The 16,893-nt window shown below is 34.7% G+C and overlaps 1 protein-coding gene and 1 pseudogene across 2 annotated transcripts; one reads left to right on the top strand and one right to left on the bottom strand.

Moving 5' to 3' along the window:
* Nucleotides 1-1,307: 1,307 nt before the first annotated feature.
* On the bottom strand, nucleotides 1,308-11,911 carry LOC7473617 (insulin-degrading enzyme-like 1, peroxisomal). 2 transcript variants are annotated; one of them, XM_024604066.2, is made up of 26 exons: nucleotides 11,670-11,911; nucleotides 11,494-11,569; nucleotides 11,343-11,410; nucleotides 11,061-11,152; nucleotides 10,871-10,944; nucleotides 10,704-10,747; nucleotides 10,095-10,146; nucleotides 9,628-9,750; nucleotides 9,418-9,530; nucleotides 9,100-9,262; nucleotides 8,744-8,836; nucleotides 8,499-8,584; nucleotides 7,713-7,799; nucleotides 6,752-6,855; nucleotides 5,967-6,069; nucleotides 5,676-5,771; nucleotides 5,405-5,597; nucleotides 5,097-5,158; nucleotides 4,903-5,007; nucleotides 3,872-4,073; nucleotides 3,575-3,783; nucleotides 3,181-3,305; nucleotides 3,054-3,105; nucleotides 2,880-2,966; nucleotides 2,092-2,214; nucleotides 1,308-1,893 (listed from the first exon to the last, which is right to left on the bottom strand). In XM_024604066.2, the coding sequence occupies exons 1-26, from the start codon at nucleotides 11,769-11,771 to the stop codon at nucleotides 1,642-1,644; spliced, it is 2,886 nt and encodes a 961-aa protein (XP_024459834.1). In that variant the 5' UTR covers nucleotides 11,772-11,911; the 3' UTR covers nucleotides 1,308-1,641. The 2 variants fall into 2 exon arrangements, with proteins under 2 accessions (XP_024459834.1, XP_002308028.2); XM_002307992.4 differs by having other exon boundaries at nucleotides 5,405-5,594; nucleotides 11,670-11,910.
* Nucleotides 11,912-13,150: 1,239 nt separating this feature from the next.
* Nucleotides 13,151-14,752, top strand: LOC7496133 (uncharacterized; annotated as a pseudogene).
* Nucleotides 14,753-16,893: the final 2,141 nt, after the last annotated feature.

The following is a 16,893-nucleotide window of genomic DNA, read 5'->3' as shown; positions in this document are numbered from 1 at the left end:
TCCTCCCTCTAACTCCGATGACCTCCACCACCACCAGCAGCAGCAGCGCCATGGCCACAACGGTGGCAGCGAGAGTCAGGCGCCGACTCGAGGCTCTTCTCGGGGGGCCAGTTGTGGAGTCAAGGCGGCGAAGGGCTTAGATACTATTGACATAGTCTTCTATTCAGTCATGTAAAATCATTCAAAAAAAGAAACACATTTTTTGACCAATGAATCGATGTATTTAAATTTTTTTATTGGTTCTAATTTCCATTTATTGGAAAGCTTCAATTGAATTCTGAAATATTCCAATTCGTTTTGATTGTCAAGTATTAACTGTTCTTTCTCGAAGAAAAAACAGGCAATACTCCCCGATTAGATGCAGAACCGCCGTTGCCTTTGGTTTGGGGTTGCTGGGCCTAGGTTCTCTGGTTTCATCTCTGTTAACCGAAACGACTAGTCACTTATAAAACATATCGTCCCCTATGTTATAAAAGCCATGATGACGATAACACAGGAAAAAGAACTTTATTGAAGAGCAAAAAATCATGGAATGACAAAATAAAAAAAACAGAAAAAAAAAACTGATTTAAGCCGATCGTAAGTTATTTCATATTAATTTAACAAATTTCATGAGATAAAAATAATTTGATAAAAAAAAATTTAAAGATAATTATAAAATTATTTTTTTATTAGAAAAACAATATTGAACGACAATATCAAAAATAAAAATAACAAAAAGATATCAACTTCTATTAACTTTTTAAATCCATAACCTGAATTATCTTACCGAAAATACCACACATGAAAAATCATGAAGTTTAATCTATAAAAAATGAAATTTTGAAGGATAATTTGAAAAAAAAAAAGATAAAAAAATCCAAAATAAATAGCAATTCAATAAATAAATAATTCAGGTAAAATCTTTCAACGCGTCTTTTTTACAAAAAAAAATCTTAAAATGTAAATAAAAAAACTAAGGCACATATCAAATTAAATAAATCACAAACTATTTTTATAAATAAATAAATAAATCATTAACAATAAATAAAAATATAATTAAAAAAATTAAAAAAACAAATATAGATCAAGATATTTAATATCACAATACAAGTTATTTACCCAATTATGTTTAATGAATTTATTTATTAAAATCAATTTATAACAGAAATGACACATAAAATTTATTGAGTAAAATAAAAAAAACAAATTTTATGCAAAACTACACATATTAAAGATATTATAAGAAAATAAATTTAATATATATATATCACACCATCCTCATAAAACAATTATATACATCTAATATAATTAAAAAATAAACACTATTTTAAAAAGGCTAAATAAGTTTTTTGTTAATTTTTTTTATTGGCCTCGGTTGTTGAAACAAACGTATCTAGCAAGACATCGTTGTCTTTGAGAAGCAAGCAACACATAAAAAATACTTCATATAAATTACAATGCAATGCCACGATTGTAAGCCAGAGATCAATGAGAAACAGTGCCATGAAAATCACTTTGGAGAATACTTCTTGTTTTATTGCTATACTTCGGCTTCAGCTACGACTACCATTTGCTTGCTTCGCTGCAGGTTTCAATTTTCTTCAACCAGATTGTACACAGCTGAAAAGGGGAAACCTCCATTGCTTTTATATCCCAACCCTACAGCTTCATGTGACCAAAGCCTCCTTTAAATGAACCATAAAGAGGTTGTGATCTTCTGAAACTGAAAATATCTTCTATCTGAACTGCGTTGGGCGGGAGCTGTTGGCTTTTGTCTGATGGGTACTCACATGAATGCAGTTTCCCGTAAACCCGCACGCTCAATGTCCTCTTCCGAGGTGCACCAACTTTTACATGTTCATCAAAGAAATCTATCAAGTCCTGTTGTGTAAGTTGTTTTAACGCGGCCACCTGTTGTAACAACATGGATTAGAAGTTTAGAACATTTGAAAAAAAAAGCCATTGATGAAAAAGCTTTGTTCTAACTGGCTAACAATATTGACATGAGATTCTGGGAAAGGTAACGTGTGCCCTTATCTCTTAACTTGCCGCTTCCATAAACACAATTTATAGATTTTTTCATCATCTGCAGATATATGAGATTCATACCTCGCATTCTCGCCTATCAAACTTCAGGGTCCCATCAGAAATCTCTCGCCAGAAAAATGCAGATTCTTCTCTTAAATTCTTGTGCTTCTCAAGTTTCATATCTATCAAAGCATTCACGTTACTCTGCAGAGCATTGACAGGCATTTTGAAATTAAATCCTTGTGAACGGAAATGGATCACAAGACTGGTTTGTCAAAAATAGGTCACTTGCAACCACCAAACCTCAAAACAAATTGAGGCAACAACAAAATAAAATTAGATAACAAAATAAACAAGCAGCTAATATATGCCTCGTTCGCTCTCATCTGAATGGCCCAAACTGTTCACAATAATGAATTGAGATGTGGATTGTCTAGGAACAACTAGATTTCCTTTTCATTGAAGTTATATTGTTCAAAAATTGTGCAGCTCGTACAGAAAATTAGATAGCCAAAGAATTTGTTAATTGGTAGCGAGGAATTAATCTTTTGTTTAGGCATGCAATTTGCGGCTAGCTATATCTCATTCTGTCTTGGAAAAAAAGGTGCTGGTAGAAAATTTACAGAGAAGAAGGTAAGCATTTGAAGAAAGATTAACCATGCGCAACTTAAGCTCGTATTTTGAAGATTACTCCATCTTCCTCCCAAAAGGAATTTTAACTTTTACGAAACATGTGAGCTTCCCTTAAGGTTAGAGAAACAATCACTGCATGTAAATAACATTGACCAATGTCATGCTGGTCAGAACCACCTAAAAAGACGTGCAAGAAAATATCAATCAATTATGATAGGGATAGAATAGAACCTCACCTTGAATTCATCATTGGTCATCCCATAAAGTTTAGTTTCAAACATCTTGAGGAATGCCTCAACTCTCAAATCAATTTGTCCAGGACCCTAGCAAGATTACCAGGATTAATGAACAGAGTGTAATAACACAAGGCTACATGACCAGAAGAGACACACAAAAGAAATGCTAAATACCTTCACTGTAGATTGAATGATAAACTGCAGTCCGCGAATACCAGAGTCATTTCTACATTGAAAGAAATGGTAAGGCCTAGAGAAAAATCCATGTTGGGAACAAAGTTTAGAGAGTAATTCTGGATACCTTTGCATGAGAACAGTAATGTACCCAAGTTGCTCAACAGATCTAAGCTGGTGGAAAGCTGGCTGCTTTGCAATTAAAGCAAGCAGTTGAAGTTTCACATTCCATGTAAAATCATCTCGATGAATCTGCACAATTGAATGATTCTGTCAATTAGAAATCAAAATTTCACCAGAAATAATTTATTCAATCCAGTCAATTACCAGAAAACGACAAGAAATGTAGTATTTAAATTTATTTATATGCTACTATGTTTCATTAGTGATGCTACATCTTAAAGTTGAAATCATGTACATTCTTGACTTAAATTATATCTTCAACAACTCAAAAACTACGGAACTGCAAAAGCAGCCACATTGACTCAGAAAAACCATTTCTCACAAGCAAATACAGTTACCTGTATGTAATGCACCAGAGCAGAATTTTCATCATCTGGATTTAAGCCTTCAATTGGATACAAATAATTGATGCCCCTTTCAAGCTTGATAACTCTACTTGTTAAATGCTGGGACGGGAATAAGGGTTGGCATATAGGGTCTGGACCCTCATTAAAAACATCTTCAATATGCAGAATCATTGACTCTGCCTCGCTGCGTTCAATATTACCTGAATGAATGGAATAATTACTAATGATACTTAAATTCAAGACGAGATAGCCATATGATTATAGAAATACAAGACAGGCAGTTGAAACCTGCTATATAGCACTCTAAGAAGGCTCTTGAAAGCATCAATGGAATAAACTTAGCAAGATCTTCAGCCTGAAGATGAGGAAGTATTTCAAGTTGTTCCATCCAAGGCCATGTTTGATCCTGTAGTAAGAGAGAACAATAGTACATAGCCTGCTGATAGGGCTGCTGGAACTTCAAATTTCCATATTCCTTTGTCACCATTTCCTGGAAAAAATACAAGGTGTCTATCAATGATAATCAGTAAAAAAATGCACTGCTCATATGTTCTTCCCTATGCAACCTGTAAAAGTCACCTAGACAGGAATCCTAAAGAAAAGAAACAATACCAAAATTAAACAAGAAAGGTAAAGAAAGGAATAAATAATTCAGTGGTCTCTAAAAGTGGCATTCTCTTGGCCATATTCCACAAGAATTTTTCAAAAGTTATTCCCAACCTTCTTAACATCATGTACAGAGCTTGGCTCATATCTGTCCTTCCCTTGTTCTAATTATCAAAATTGCACTTGCCAAATGACATGAAAATAAAGTCAGGTTATGTTAGAAAATATTATAAATCATATTGTAGGACCTCACCTAACAGTTTAAGTTATTAGGTTGACATGATTCTTTGACTTGGTATCAGAGTCTTGATGACCAAGTGGTCACGAGTTCGAATTTCATCATCCCCATTTATTTGATAAAAATTAAGCACAATGTAGTGTGGACCTGTGCAAGTTTCAAGCCCAAAGGGCTTTCACTTGTGGGGGCGTGTTAGAAAATAATATAAATCATATTCTGGGACCTCACCTAACAACTTAAGTTATTGGGTTGGGATGGTTCTTTGACAGGTTACAGGGAAACACGTGACACAAGCTCCACCACTTTGATTGGGCTTCAGAAGAATCATAAAAGATGTTCATAGTGATTTCGTAATCAAAGAGAGCATTATTTGGTATACATGACTGATCAATATATCTATATATGTATCCTTTTGAGTATAAATACTTGTACATACAGGAAGTTCAAACCCTGTATGAACTCTTCCTTGCATTACCTTGATCACAGAAAATCTGTCGGGCTTCACTTTAAAATTTGAAATTTTTTCAATAACAGTTTCCAACAAGATCCTCAGTTTGTGGTTGTAACCAACAACAGTGACCTACAAAAAAACAAAACAAAAGTAGGTTGTGTGAGAGAGGGGACAGAAGAGAAATCATAATAACATTTAATATGCAAATAGGCTACTACCTGAAAACCACTATCTGTGTTGCTTATGCCATAATATAGACCAGCAACCTGTGCATAATAAGCTGAAACATACAAAACATATAAAACTGTTGTAAGATGCAGAGTGGAGATTGATCAAATATGCCAGTATATCAAATAAAGTTTAATTTATCAAGATGAGGATTTCATATGAATTATATATTCATATGCTACACTGCTTCATCAAATAAGAGATACTGGAACTTGAGGAAGAAAAGGAAATAAATAAAAAAGTAAAGAGATTAAATTTTATCTTCACTAAAATAAATCCAAATTTTAGTTCGTGGTACCATAATCATTCAGGTCATCCATCAACAACCGCGCAAAAATGTCAGTAAGAACTTCAGTCTCAGGAGAGCTGCTAGCAAAGGGGCAGTTGAAATCTATCTTAACATAAGCTTTAGGAGTAGAGAACATCGTGTCAGGCTTGTACCATAGTGATGAAGAGGATGACTTTCTTAAGAGAACTGGGAATTTGACCTGCTACAAAGGTCAGTCACATCAGTAAATAACAAACAAAAAAATGATGATCATGTAATAGATAATAGAATTCCATCAAACCTTCTCTTGTGCATCCTTAAGTGATAAGTCAGTAGGTATGAATACATTAGGCGCTGGCAGATGCAAATCTTCATTAGGAGCAAATAGCATCCATTCCTGCAATCAGACAAAAACTTGCAAAATATCAGGTTTTGTACCTTTACAAGAGATTCTAATCATGAAAATGAAGCTGCTTATAGTTTGATGACAACAAACAGTAAAGCAAAATAAATTGCAATGGAAGTCCAAAAAGATTTGCATTTAATAACACCATTGACTGGATAATCTAAAAAGTAACAACCAACAACAGACCTGGATCATGGAGCCAGTGATTTTCTCAACACTGTATGCAGTTTTGTACCATGGCTCAGTCATTGCAGTTTGCCCTTCAAATTTCTTCGATTCCCAAAAGATTCTGCAGAATAAAAGGAGGTAATTAAGAAATTTTCTCAACCAAGTCGATGTCCAAGGAGATAACTGATTGAACAATTTGTACAAACAAATTGAGACATGTATAGAGCACAACAAACAAAATTCTGGATGAGGAAAAGAAACAAGTCTGTAAAAGTTCACCCAATAACTAGTTTTCCTTTACCATGGAAAGGCAGATTACAACTACTATCTACATGCAAGGTGATTGTAATGCCGATCCAATCATAACAAAAAAAATAGGCAATTGAAAGTTATATCATCTTTCTAAAACGAATGGCCATATTTCTTCCATTTTGAGACATTCCCCTTAAGCATAAACGGTGCTAAAATACATCAATTTCACTGCATTCTATTATTATTTAATTGGAATCTAGCATCATTTACGATTATCAATCCCCTTGAAAGTAAGGTAACACGAAAGCAACTCAGTTCTGGTTCAACAGGATTAGAAAGCCCCTCTAACATGATTTTTCTTTGTTTCTTGCTTTATATTTTTTGGTGGTTGGCATATTCTCCTGATCTAATTCTGGTTTCATGCCTTACTAATAAAATCCATTTCATTGTCATAAACCAAAAAAACAGAATAAGGAATAAGGGACAAAAAATGTTTGCTTCTCATTTGTTTTGGCAAAAGTTACAGCTCCTTTGAGCTCTAAATAACTCACCGAACATTGTCTGGAGAAAGTTGATTAAGTACCGTCTGAATTATGCTTGGACTGAAATTAGAAGGCAAGGAGGATCCCACCAGCCAATCTTTTTGAGGATATAGCTGATAAAAAGAAACCAAACAACCATTTAAAGACCATTATTCTAAAAATATGCTAGCTAACATATCCTCAGTCACAAGCTTTGAAATACATACAGCATGCAAATAAGCATATACATACATATGTGCACATATCTATATTATATGCATGCATGCATTTACCTGAATATATTTTAAAGATGTTTAAAAGTAAAGAGAAACAAAGCTCTCAAACAATCTCCAACGTTTAACTATTCACAACTTGACCCCAACACATCAAAAACTCACTTCAACTTTAACTATTACAGTTTAGCAAAAGTAAAATCATTTTCTTCCATCAATTACTCCCAGTTAAATCCTATAGGAAACAAAAACTTCTTAGCCTTTCTAGCAACCTTTAAAAATCTATCTTCCAGCAAATCATCCCCAAATTTTAGAGGCACACCTTCTAATTATATTAACTTCACCTCCTTTTCAGTTTTTTTTTTTAAAAAAAACTTAATCACAAACCATTTTCCTTCTTCTGGCCCTAAATTGAAAGGTCAAGGCTTTCAGTTTATTTTCACATGAGGCCACAGCTCATCAAATTAAAAAAAATCTGCAACTCATAAGTTAGAAGATGAAGCACTTGTAAACTGGTATTGCTTCTGATGAAGAAGTGTATAATGAAAACAAAATGCTCGTTGTTATTGTTGTTTGTAGAGGATGCATAGATGTTTTAAATTTGGCTACATTGTTTAGTAAGAGCAATTCTCACAAAAGTTATACAACACAACATGATGGTGTAGAATATCTTATATAAAAACAACAACCAAATTGGCAAGATGTAGAAATTCCAGAGGAAGTGCGCAATTTTTTCCCCTTTCAAATCCATAACTAACCTGCATATTGGATGCAATCCGGACAACATAACTAATTGGAGGGGTTTTGTCTTGATAGTGGAATGATGTCTCACAAATAGCTGCAAGCTTCATAGAAAAGACAAAATATTTCAGCATCTTGAATAGATTAGAAAGAGAAACTTCAATACTGAATGCAAGAGATAATAAATAAATAATCTAACTTGACAGGGAGATGCAAAATACGCTCCAAAAACAAAAATTAACTTAGAAAACCATTAAATAAAGGATAGAAGCATGAAAATGTCAAGATGCATGGTAGAAAAGGTCAAAAACTTACATCTCCTCAAGCTTCTTCAGTTCAAATGAACTTTTTTTTTTTGCTCAAACTTGTATGGGCCAATTGATAACCCCTAATTTCAACTAGAAATTAAAGTGTAACGGAACCCTATGTTCCACAGCATGAGAATGTCAATTAAACAAAATGCCAATTGGTTGAGTTCATCTTGCAACTTTAAAATTGGAAATGAACTGCAGAAGAATTCATTATATGCTGGTTTGCCTAATCACCAGCATAATCTTTCTCCTTAAGTAGCTAGCATTCTCTTTCACTTGGCTCTCTTGCCTAATCACCACAATAATGACATTTCATTTCTCTCTTTCTCAAACTAACACGGTAACACCCATCAAATTCTCTAAACATGGTCTATGTGGTTAGAGTTGCAAATGAGCATGGCAAGAAGCGTGTGTGATGCATGTTAGCCATTCCCCTGTTTGTCAGTAATATCACAAAATGGTAATCCATAATTATATAATGCATTTCCATACCTCATCAAATATCCATTTGCAAACACCAGACTGCTGCAAGAGGTGAATGTATTTGAATAACAGTCCAACAACATCTTGCATGTGCTCTGCAATCCGACAAACAAAAAGGAATAGTTTAGATAAAAGATGTTAATCCCAGATATAATTCTGCCCAGCTAAAAAATAAGATAAGCTAAGCTTTGCAACTCTGTTAAAGCTAGATTGTCCAAGAGCAAAAACTGAGATAAAACTAAAGGGGAACTAACCATGGCCAGCATCAGTAAGATTAATTACTGCAGTGAAGAAAGCGAACTCTGTTGTCCCATCTACTTCACCAGCAGATAAATCAGTGGCCCATCCTGCATTTTTTTTAAAGTAACCAAATCTTAAGGCAAGTCTGATTTTCAAAAAAGAAAAAGAAGAAGCCAGCGTTTCCAGCATCATAAATAAAAGACAGGCAACTACAGGCACAAGAATGAACATGCACACAGTGAATGCACACAGAGTTCACTGAACATGAGAAGCGGACTGCCAAGCAAAAAGCAAACCACCTATGTGTATATCTAATAAAGTAGAATTAAAAAAAATATAAAGATAGATCGTAAGGATGCGGGAAACCCACCTAAGGTTTTCAAGACATAAAACAAAGATCCTTCTCCTTCATGGCCAATCAGGTGGCCAAGATACCTGCATGGTCCTTCCTTGTAGTGAAGAATGCCCGGAGTTATTGGCCAAACAATTCTCAATTTGTGACCTTGTTTTATCGGGACAGTTCTAACAAGTATCTAAAACAAACACAGTGAAGAATAAAGGTAATATTAAACACTCTCTCAAAAGTTTAATATCTTCAGCCACACATAACTGTCTTTCACAAAAGTTTAACATTCTCTAAAAGTATGAAGCGAGCAAAGAATCAGAAATGCAGCAGAACTTGGCATACCTGTAAATGCTCCGAGGAGCAAGGCTGACCAGGAAAAGAGAAACAGCTCCTATCATTATTTCGAATTTCCTGGAACTTTTCCTCGACAAGGCTTTGTATTTTATCAAGGCTTTCTGAAGATTTCCACAGCAAAGAAATTTATAGTTGTAATTGTTGGTAAATAATGAAATCAAGAGATAATTAATGTTGAAGGGAGGCTTATTTACTAACCTTTTGCATATATTACCAAGTTCATGAGGTTGGCTGAATAATTTTCTTCATAGAGCTTTATAAGCTCAAGTCTTGTATCCAGCCCCTTTTCTTTTGGCTGAACTTCCAAAGTGTCCCAATTCCCTATGAATTGACAAATGATAGACACAATTCAGGAAAGAATATAAATTTTGATCTTCCTTAATATGAAACATCATTGTAGTTGTAAATATGATTCCTTTAGAAGTTAAGGGAAGCCAGTGGAAGGCATTCGCCCCTAAGAAATTATCATTAGTTAAAAACATAATGTTGTAGAAAAATATTATTAATTAAACTTTACAAAGTCATAGGCAGTATGGATGTTTTGCTGAAAATCAACAAGCATGCATGACTTGCTACATGCCTGGATTCCTGTGTTCTACAAATAACATACCAGCTCATACACACATGCATACAACCACACATATACATCGACATATGCAGCTAACCTGTACTGAATTTATGGTACGGGTGGCCTTCCTCACTTAAATGTTTCTGAAGCTGCAATGAAAGAGAGAAAAAACAGTTTGTGAGTAGTATTAATTGCATAATCACTACGAAGCTGTGATTGATGACAAGCAGCATGGTTTGCTACATGTGAAATGCAATATTTACAAAGAACGAACTGTGCATCACTATTTCTTAAGGTTGTGACCAAGTATATCATAAACGCTAATTTTGCACCTTCAAATAGAGCAGAATCAAATGTGCAATATCATGCAAAAGCATAGAACTACCCAATGGAATACCTGTTTTTGAGTGACTAAGACAAAACGGCAGGTGATCTGTGACATTACTTATAGTTAATTTGGAAGGTTAAATTGGCCTCTTGTTAGTCTAGGTGGTTTCAAAGGTGAAAAGGAAAAAGAAAACCTAGATATCTGTAGGATTCCTCATCATTAGGAATTTGCAAACAACATATCAACTAAAACACTTGCAACATGCAACCAATTTGTTGAGTTTATACAAATACAAGACAACCAAAAGACTGAAAAGAAAGATTAACAAAAGAAAACCAACAGTCTACCGGATAGGTGAGCAAGTGCATTGAATGATACCTGGTTTATTCTCCAACCATCAGACAGTAAGTTTTTCTGATTTTCTGTACAAGAGAGACACAAACACCAGAGTAAGTAATTACCAACACTAATTCCGAAAAGAAACTCAGCATCAATCCAGCTTGAGAAACCTAAAAAGGAAAAAAAGTCTAAGCACAGCAGCTAACCAGAATCAACAGCCTTAATTTCCCTAACGGTTGCATCCGCTGACATCAACGGTTTGATAAAGAACTGTGCAAATCTGAACAGTAAATCACATTCAAAGAACCAGGTCACAAACTTTATAAGATAACTGACAAAACCAACAAGCTATCTATCATTACAGATTATAAAAATAAGAAAGCGTGCATTTTATACCTGTCCAGAGCATCTTCAAAACAATCACTGTTAACATCAAAATGATAGTTGGTGTGGTCCGACGTCGTATAAGCATTGGTACTGCCCCCATGCTACACATCAAGTAGACAACAAAATACGTAGAAAACATCGTTTAGTAACACATAAATTCTCACCAAAATTACAATTCAACCTTCCCGAACCACATAGAATAAATATAAAGATTTTAACAGGAAATAAAAGGAGCTTTCTTTCTTTCTTTCTTAAGTAAGCAATTTAAATGATAATTAAATAATTAATCACCTCAATAATGTACTTAGAGTAACTGTCCTCTAGTGGATATTTCTCACTTGCATAAAACAGCATATGCTCTGCCAATACCAGAAACCAAAAAAATAAAATAAAAAACCGTCATGAAAACCACAAAAAGAAAAAAGAAAAAAGAAAAGGCTACCAAGAAAATGAGCGAGTCCTTCAAGACCATCAGGATCACTGAAACAACCAACACTAACATTCATAGAAGCCGCACACTAAAAAGAAACGAAAAATAAATGGTTAGAATTGACCTAAATCAGTGATTAAAGCGCCAGAATTGAATTGAAATTGCAAAAATTAAGGAATTGAAATTGCCTTATCGGTGTCGGGATCGCTAATGAGAAGGACTTGGAGAGCATTTGGAAGAACAATTCTCTTGTATTCTCGCTTATCAGTCCTTGCCTTCACTATCTCCATCTCCTCCGCTTCTTATTTGCCTACCGCCGTCGTTTTGTTCCTTTCTTTCTTGTTGATTACTCCTGTGTTTTTTCAGAGAGAAAGACAATGCGAAAGACTTGTTTATTCTACAGAAGACTGGGACCAGAGACGGGGGGTTTTCCTTTTTCTTTTTTTTTTAAATGTATTTTTCTGGATGACTTTAGGTCTGCCAAGGTAATAGCTAGAAGCAGGCACAAGTACAGAGGGTTTTTTTTTTACATGAGTTTGATAAAAATTAATAAAATAAATGGAATTTGGATTAAAATTCTAAATTTGATTGATTGTTTTCTTCATTATTATGATTTTTGAATGTGTAAAAGAAATGGATTGAGATATATATATATATATATATAAAGAGTTTTTTTTTTAATTAGTTAAATAATTCAAGCTAGTTTACTAGCCTAGTAAATTCACGAAAAAATATTTTCTTTGTTTTTTTGGAAGAGTGTTAAATCTATAGAAAATGCTCTTCTTGTTTTCATAAGAGGCTTTTTCTATGATTATTTATTTATTATTATTATTTAGTTAATGTTTAATTATTGTTTCAATATAAAAAAATGAAATCAAGGCCATATCCCTTCATTTCTTTTTCTTTTTTCACTTTAACTGTTTTCTATATCTCTCTTATTTTTATCTTGAAATGCTAATTAAATATAACTTTAATCTCTATTTTCTCATCATTATTTTTTATTTATTTGTTAATTATTATTTAGATAATATTTAATCATTATTTAAAAATAAAAGAGATGAAAACAGGTCTATATCTCTTATTTTTTAAACTTAACCTTTTATTTTTTTTATCTCTTATTTTTATCTTAAAACACTAATTAAATACAACCTTAATCTCATTTGTTTTCCTTATTAACCCATTCTCCAAGGTAGAAAGACTTTGGTCGGGTTCGTTCTATCACTCAACTTGTACAAGTGTGAGGTGTTAACTGGTTTGTTTTTTTTTGTTTTTTTTTATTAATATGGGTATTCGGATTAGCTTGCGTGTACCTCGATTAATTTCACGGGTTCTAAAATTAACGACCATGTAAACCTTCAATAATCCTGAGATTTATAAAACTCAAAATGATAATTTTTAAAAAATAAATCTATGATCTGATCAGTTAAATTACATATTTTTTTATTATTATTATTTGAAGTTAGCGTGCATTTCGTACCATGTTTTATATCGTTGAGCCGACTTTTTTTTTTCTCTTAGCTTTTTGATGGATCTTGAAAAATGAAGCTGCTGCTGTTGAAAAGCAGAATTTTCCAATTTTTTATCAGCCACAGGTGCAGCCACAATTATTGTGATCCCACCAAAATAAAACATGTTTTTTCGCATTACCAAACACGTAGAAACGTAGAAACTGTGGTTTCCTAACCTCAGGCCCGCCGCATTACCAAACGGCATTTAAATTTACAGATTTAACTAGCCAAGTCATTTGTACTGCTTTCTTGACAAAGTCAAATAATTTACATTGAGTGGGTTAGAATCCCCCAAGGTTGAGTGTCGTTGACGTCTGCTTGAGCAGGAATGACAGAAGCTGTGAAAACCATGATTGAGCTTTAAAGTGGTGATAATCTGGCTAGTGGCTAGTGAATGCTTGCTATTAATGGCTGGTTGCTTGAGTTTAACTTTGGGAGGATTAGGGTCTATGGCAAATGATGAAGAAGGGACATTAGCATAATGCTTCTATGCTGTCTAAATAGCCTTGAATCTCTTGTTTTCGCTTTCATAAGAAGTTCCTTGCTATACACAAATCTTGGCTTTTCTTTTTATCTAATCCAATCTCTTCATAACACTGACGTGATATGTGGGCATCACATATATTCTCAAAGTTTTGGTTGAATTCAAATACCTGAGCCCTAAATTAAGCCCTCTGATGATGATGATTCTCTCATCTGTCCTTGAATATTGCTGCTGTGGCATATATTTTGTTTTCGATAGTTCAGTGTATGAAGCTTTGCTTGGGCACTAGCAAGGCTCGGAGATCTCTACTGTTTATGGCATTTCCCCTTGTAGTGCTCTGATTGTGTTTTCCTATACCAGATGGCAAAGAAAGCAACTGAAGTGGGTTCGTTTGAGACTCGAAGGTAATGGCCTATACTACCGAAATGAAGGAAGAAGAAGTGAACCGTTGCCAGATTCACGAATGGTTCCCAAAATTCAAGCCTGTATCTATCAGAACTATAATTCTTGAACTTCGAGAATCTTTATTCGAGTACCTTCTTGATGATCCGATCCCTTCCACCTTCCTCTTTCTATCTCAAATGAAGATGCCCTGCCGAACAGAATCCACAATCCCATAGACGAAGAAGACTATACCGTGTCAGAAGAATCTGAAGATGAACCAGAGAAGCCTCCACCGCTCCCTTCTTTCCCTTGAATTGAAGATCAAGGAATCGATTGAAACCCTTGGAGGTGCAGTCTTTCCTAAGCTCAACTGGAGTACACCAAAAGACTGCATGGATAGCCCATCTGGGACCCTCCATTGCACTTCATCTAGTGAAACTGCGCTATGTTGTGATCATCGGACTCATTTGTCCATGATCTGTGTCATGCCCATGATTCATGCAGTGACAAAACCCTTTCAAGTGTTGTTCCCCTTTCTTGCTTGATATGGAAATCCGTTGCTTTGTATCATTGCATGGAGCCAGCAGCTGGTTGGGATCTCACAGAGGGATGCCACTACATTTTATCCTGTTCTCCTTGAGAAGAATAGTGATCGTCAACTCTTGTTGGGGTTTCTATAAATTTTACTGATAATGTTAGACTGAAATTGAATCTGAAAATGTTACAGACAGAAGTTTCATTCAGCTAGGAATGGCTACTGGAAATTCCTCCCCGATGTCAGATTTTCATTTAAACCCGAATGCTAATCGCATATATGATCCTGTATCATATTCATTTATAAATTTTTATCTAAATAATCCTAAACTCAGCTCCAATCCAAACTTGTTAATCTCTCTGTTCTTTATCTAGGTACTTGTTGAAATGTATCAGTAAAATTAATCATCAGAGATATTGCATCTGTAAAATTCGAGCTGGCATGGAAATTACAGGGATTTGAATCCAATACGTATTACCTTTTTTTCTTGAATAAAAAAACAGCACATAGTTAAGTTGGACACATTAACTTATGCATGGAAAATCCTTATCTCTGGTCCCCAAGAAACAAATATGCACCAGAATCAGTTTTCAATTACAAATAACAGCAATCAAGGAGAAAATGTGCAAAAACCCTGGAAGCATCTTCCAAGTTTTGACCTACAACAGTCAACAGAGGTTTCCGAGCGATGAAAAAGTATATTGGTGTAACGACCCCCATCATGCGTGAATCAAGGACAGAAATGATCATGCACTGAGTGCATGCATAAATGTTTGCTCAAGAAAACGAGACTAATACATCCAAAATGCTTACCAAAATAAATTATAGTTAACCAGATTGAATGATCAAATTGATAGAAGAAACCCAGGTGGGGTAGCCTTCATGAGATCAAAATGCTTCATGAGATCAAAATGGAAAATTATGAAAAGCACTCATGATATCTAGTTTGTATTTTAATGTATTGCATCCAGTAGCTAGGCTAACATTTATCGGTCTTTAAGATTGGGATATGCAGTCAAACTATTATGAAAGCATTTACCTGACACTTTCAACAAGTGCTGCTTTCTCCAAGAAAGCCTGAACTCTTTGACAACCTTCAACTGAATGAGCTACAAATCTGTGACTTATAGATCACTTTGTAAGGAGTCAGGAACAGATGTGCATTGGATTGATGTGAAATCATAAAAGAAATCGATTGCTCCTATTTACAGCTTTACACCTCATCCCATCTCTCTATATTTTAGCCGGCCAAAATGATCATAAAAACTTTTGGTTCAAAAGAAATCACCAAAATACTCGTACCATGTTCTTTGCGATGAATCGTCCAACAGCAGATACCCGGAAACTGCTTAGTGAAAACTGATTTTTGTCAAGTGGCAAATACCAAGGTAGAGGTGAACCCACAGCAACATCCTTCTCCCATATACCCTAAAACATAATAGAATAGTAAAACATATACGATAGTAAAGGATGTTTTCTTGATTTTCCATATATATATCTCTTAACTCTGAGCTATACAAGTAGAACACAGTAAATAGTTGAACCAACATTGACCTGATGTCAGGAAGTCCACTGCCAAGCTCAACTTCTCCCTATTTCCAAAAGCATAAGTTTGCTAGACACACCCTATGTGTAAACGTCAGAACAAGGGACATGTTTATGCAGGTAACCTTAATTCTTTGGTGTTCTTGGTTTAGAGGGTCAGATGATTCAGTTATGCACCATTCATAAGCAGCAAAACACTGGCCAGATCTCAACACTCTGTAAATCTCTTTACAGCATCGCACTATTTTATCCAAAAAGCAGAGTCAAATAACTTCAGATGAAAAGGGCTGTGTACATTGAAGTAAATGCCTTAGTTAGTTGATATTTTATAGCTTATACATGAGCAGAGGTCTTTCAAAATTAGCTAGGAGTCAAATATTTTGGTGAACAAGAAATTCAAATCATTATTACAAGAGCTACACTTCATAAAATCCCTTAATTAAGGATACTAGCGGCATCAAGCAATATCATTAACGTCTTACCAACCCGTTTTAATTACCTTTAGTTCAAACACTGACCTTAATTAATACAAGAGCTGCAATGTAGTGTTGCCTTCACAATTTCACACGAGCCCATCTGTTTCTGTCAAAAAATCAAGCCAGGCATCTTTACATTACGCCCACCAACATAAATTCTATTTGGAAGGCAGATATTAGGGTGCAAATGCAAAATCAACTCAAGTTAAAGACGCAAGAAACTGGTACATCTTTGGTTTAATCATTAATCACGCATACGCATAACAAAATCAAGCATCAAACTTGCATAATCACCGGCTTGTGTGGACAAGGAACAAATGAATCTAGATTTAGATGAGATCCAAATAAAAAAGTCCTGGAAGAGAGCAAATCACGGCAACCAAGGAAGGGTCCAACCACAAGAGTCAAGAAGCTCAGTGGAAATTTGGGACTTAGATTTTGAAAAGAGGGACAGACCAAAACATCCCATGGCTATTTGAT

The sequence above is a fragment of the Populus trichocarpa genome, chromosome 6 (assembly GCF_000002775.5).
Source record: "Populus trichocarpa isolate Nisqually-1 chromosome 6, P.trichocarpa_v4.1, whole genome shotgun sequence".
NCBI classification, from domain to species: Eukaryota; Viridiplantae; Streptophyta; class Magnoliopsida; order Malpighiales; family Salicaceae; genus Populus; species Populus trichocarpa.
Note: the sequence above shows the minus strand (reverse complement) of the source record. Positions and strands in the feature narration are given on the sequence as shown.

Excerpts from the sequence above, each read along its gene's own strand:
- LOC7473617 (XM_024604066.2), bottom strand. The coding sequence starts at position 11,771 with ATGGAGATAGTGAAGGCAAGGACTGATAAGCGAGAATACAAGAGAATT. Across the intron at positions 3,306-3,574 it reads CTCTGGTGCATTACATACAG|ATTCATCGAGATGATTTTAC; the intron begins GTAACTGTATTT and ends TCAATTGTGCAG. Across the intron at positions 3,106-3,180 it reads ATTACTGTTCTCATGCAAAG|AAATGACTCTGGTATTCGCG; the intron begins GTATCCAGAATT and ends CTTTCAATGTAG.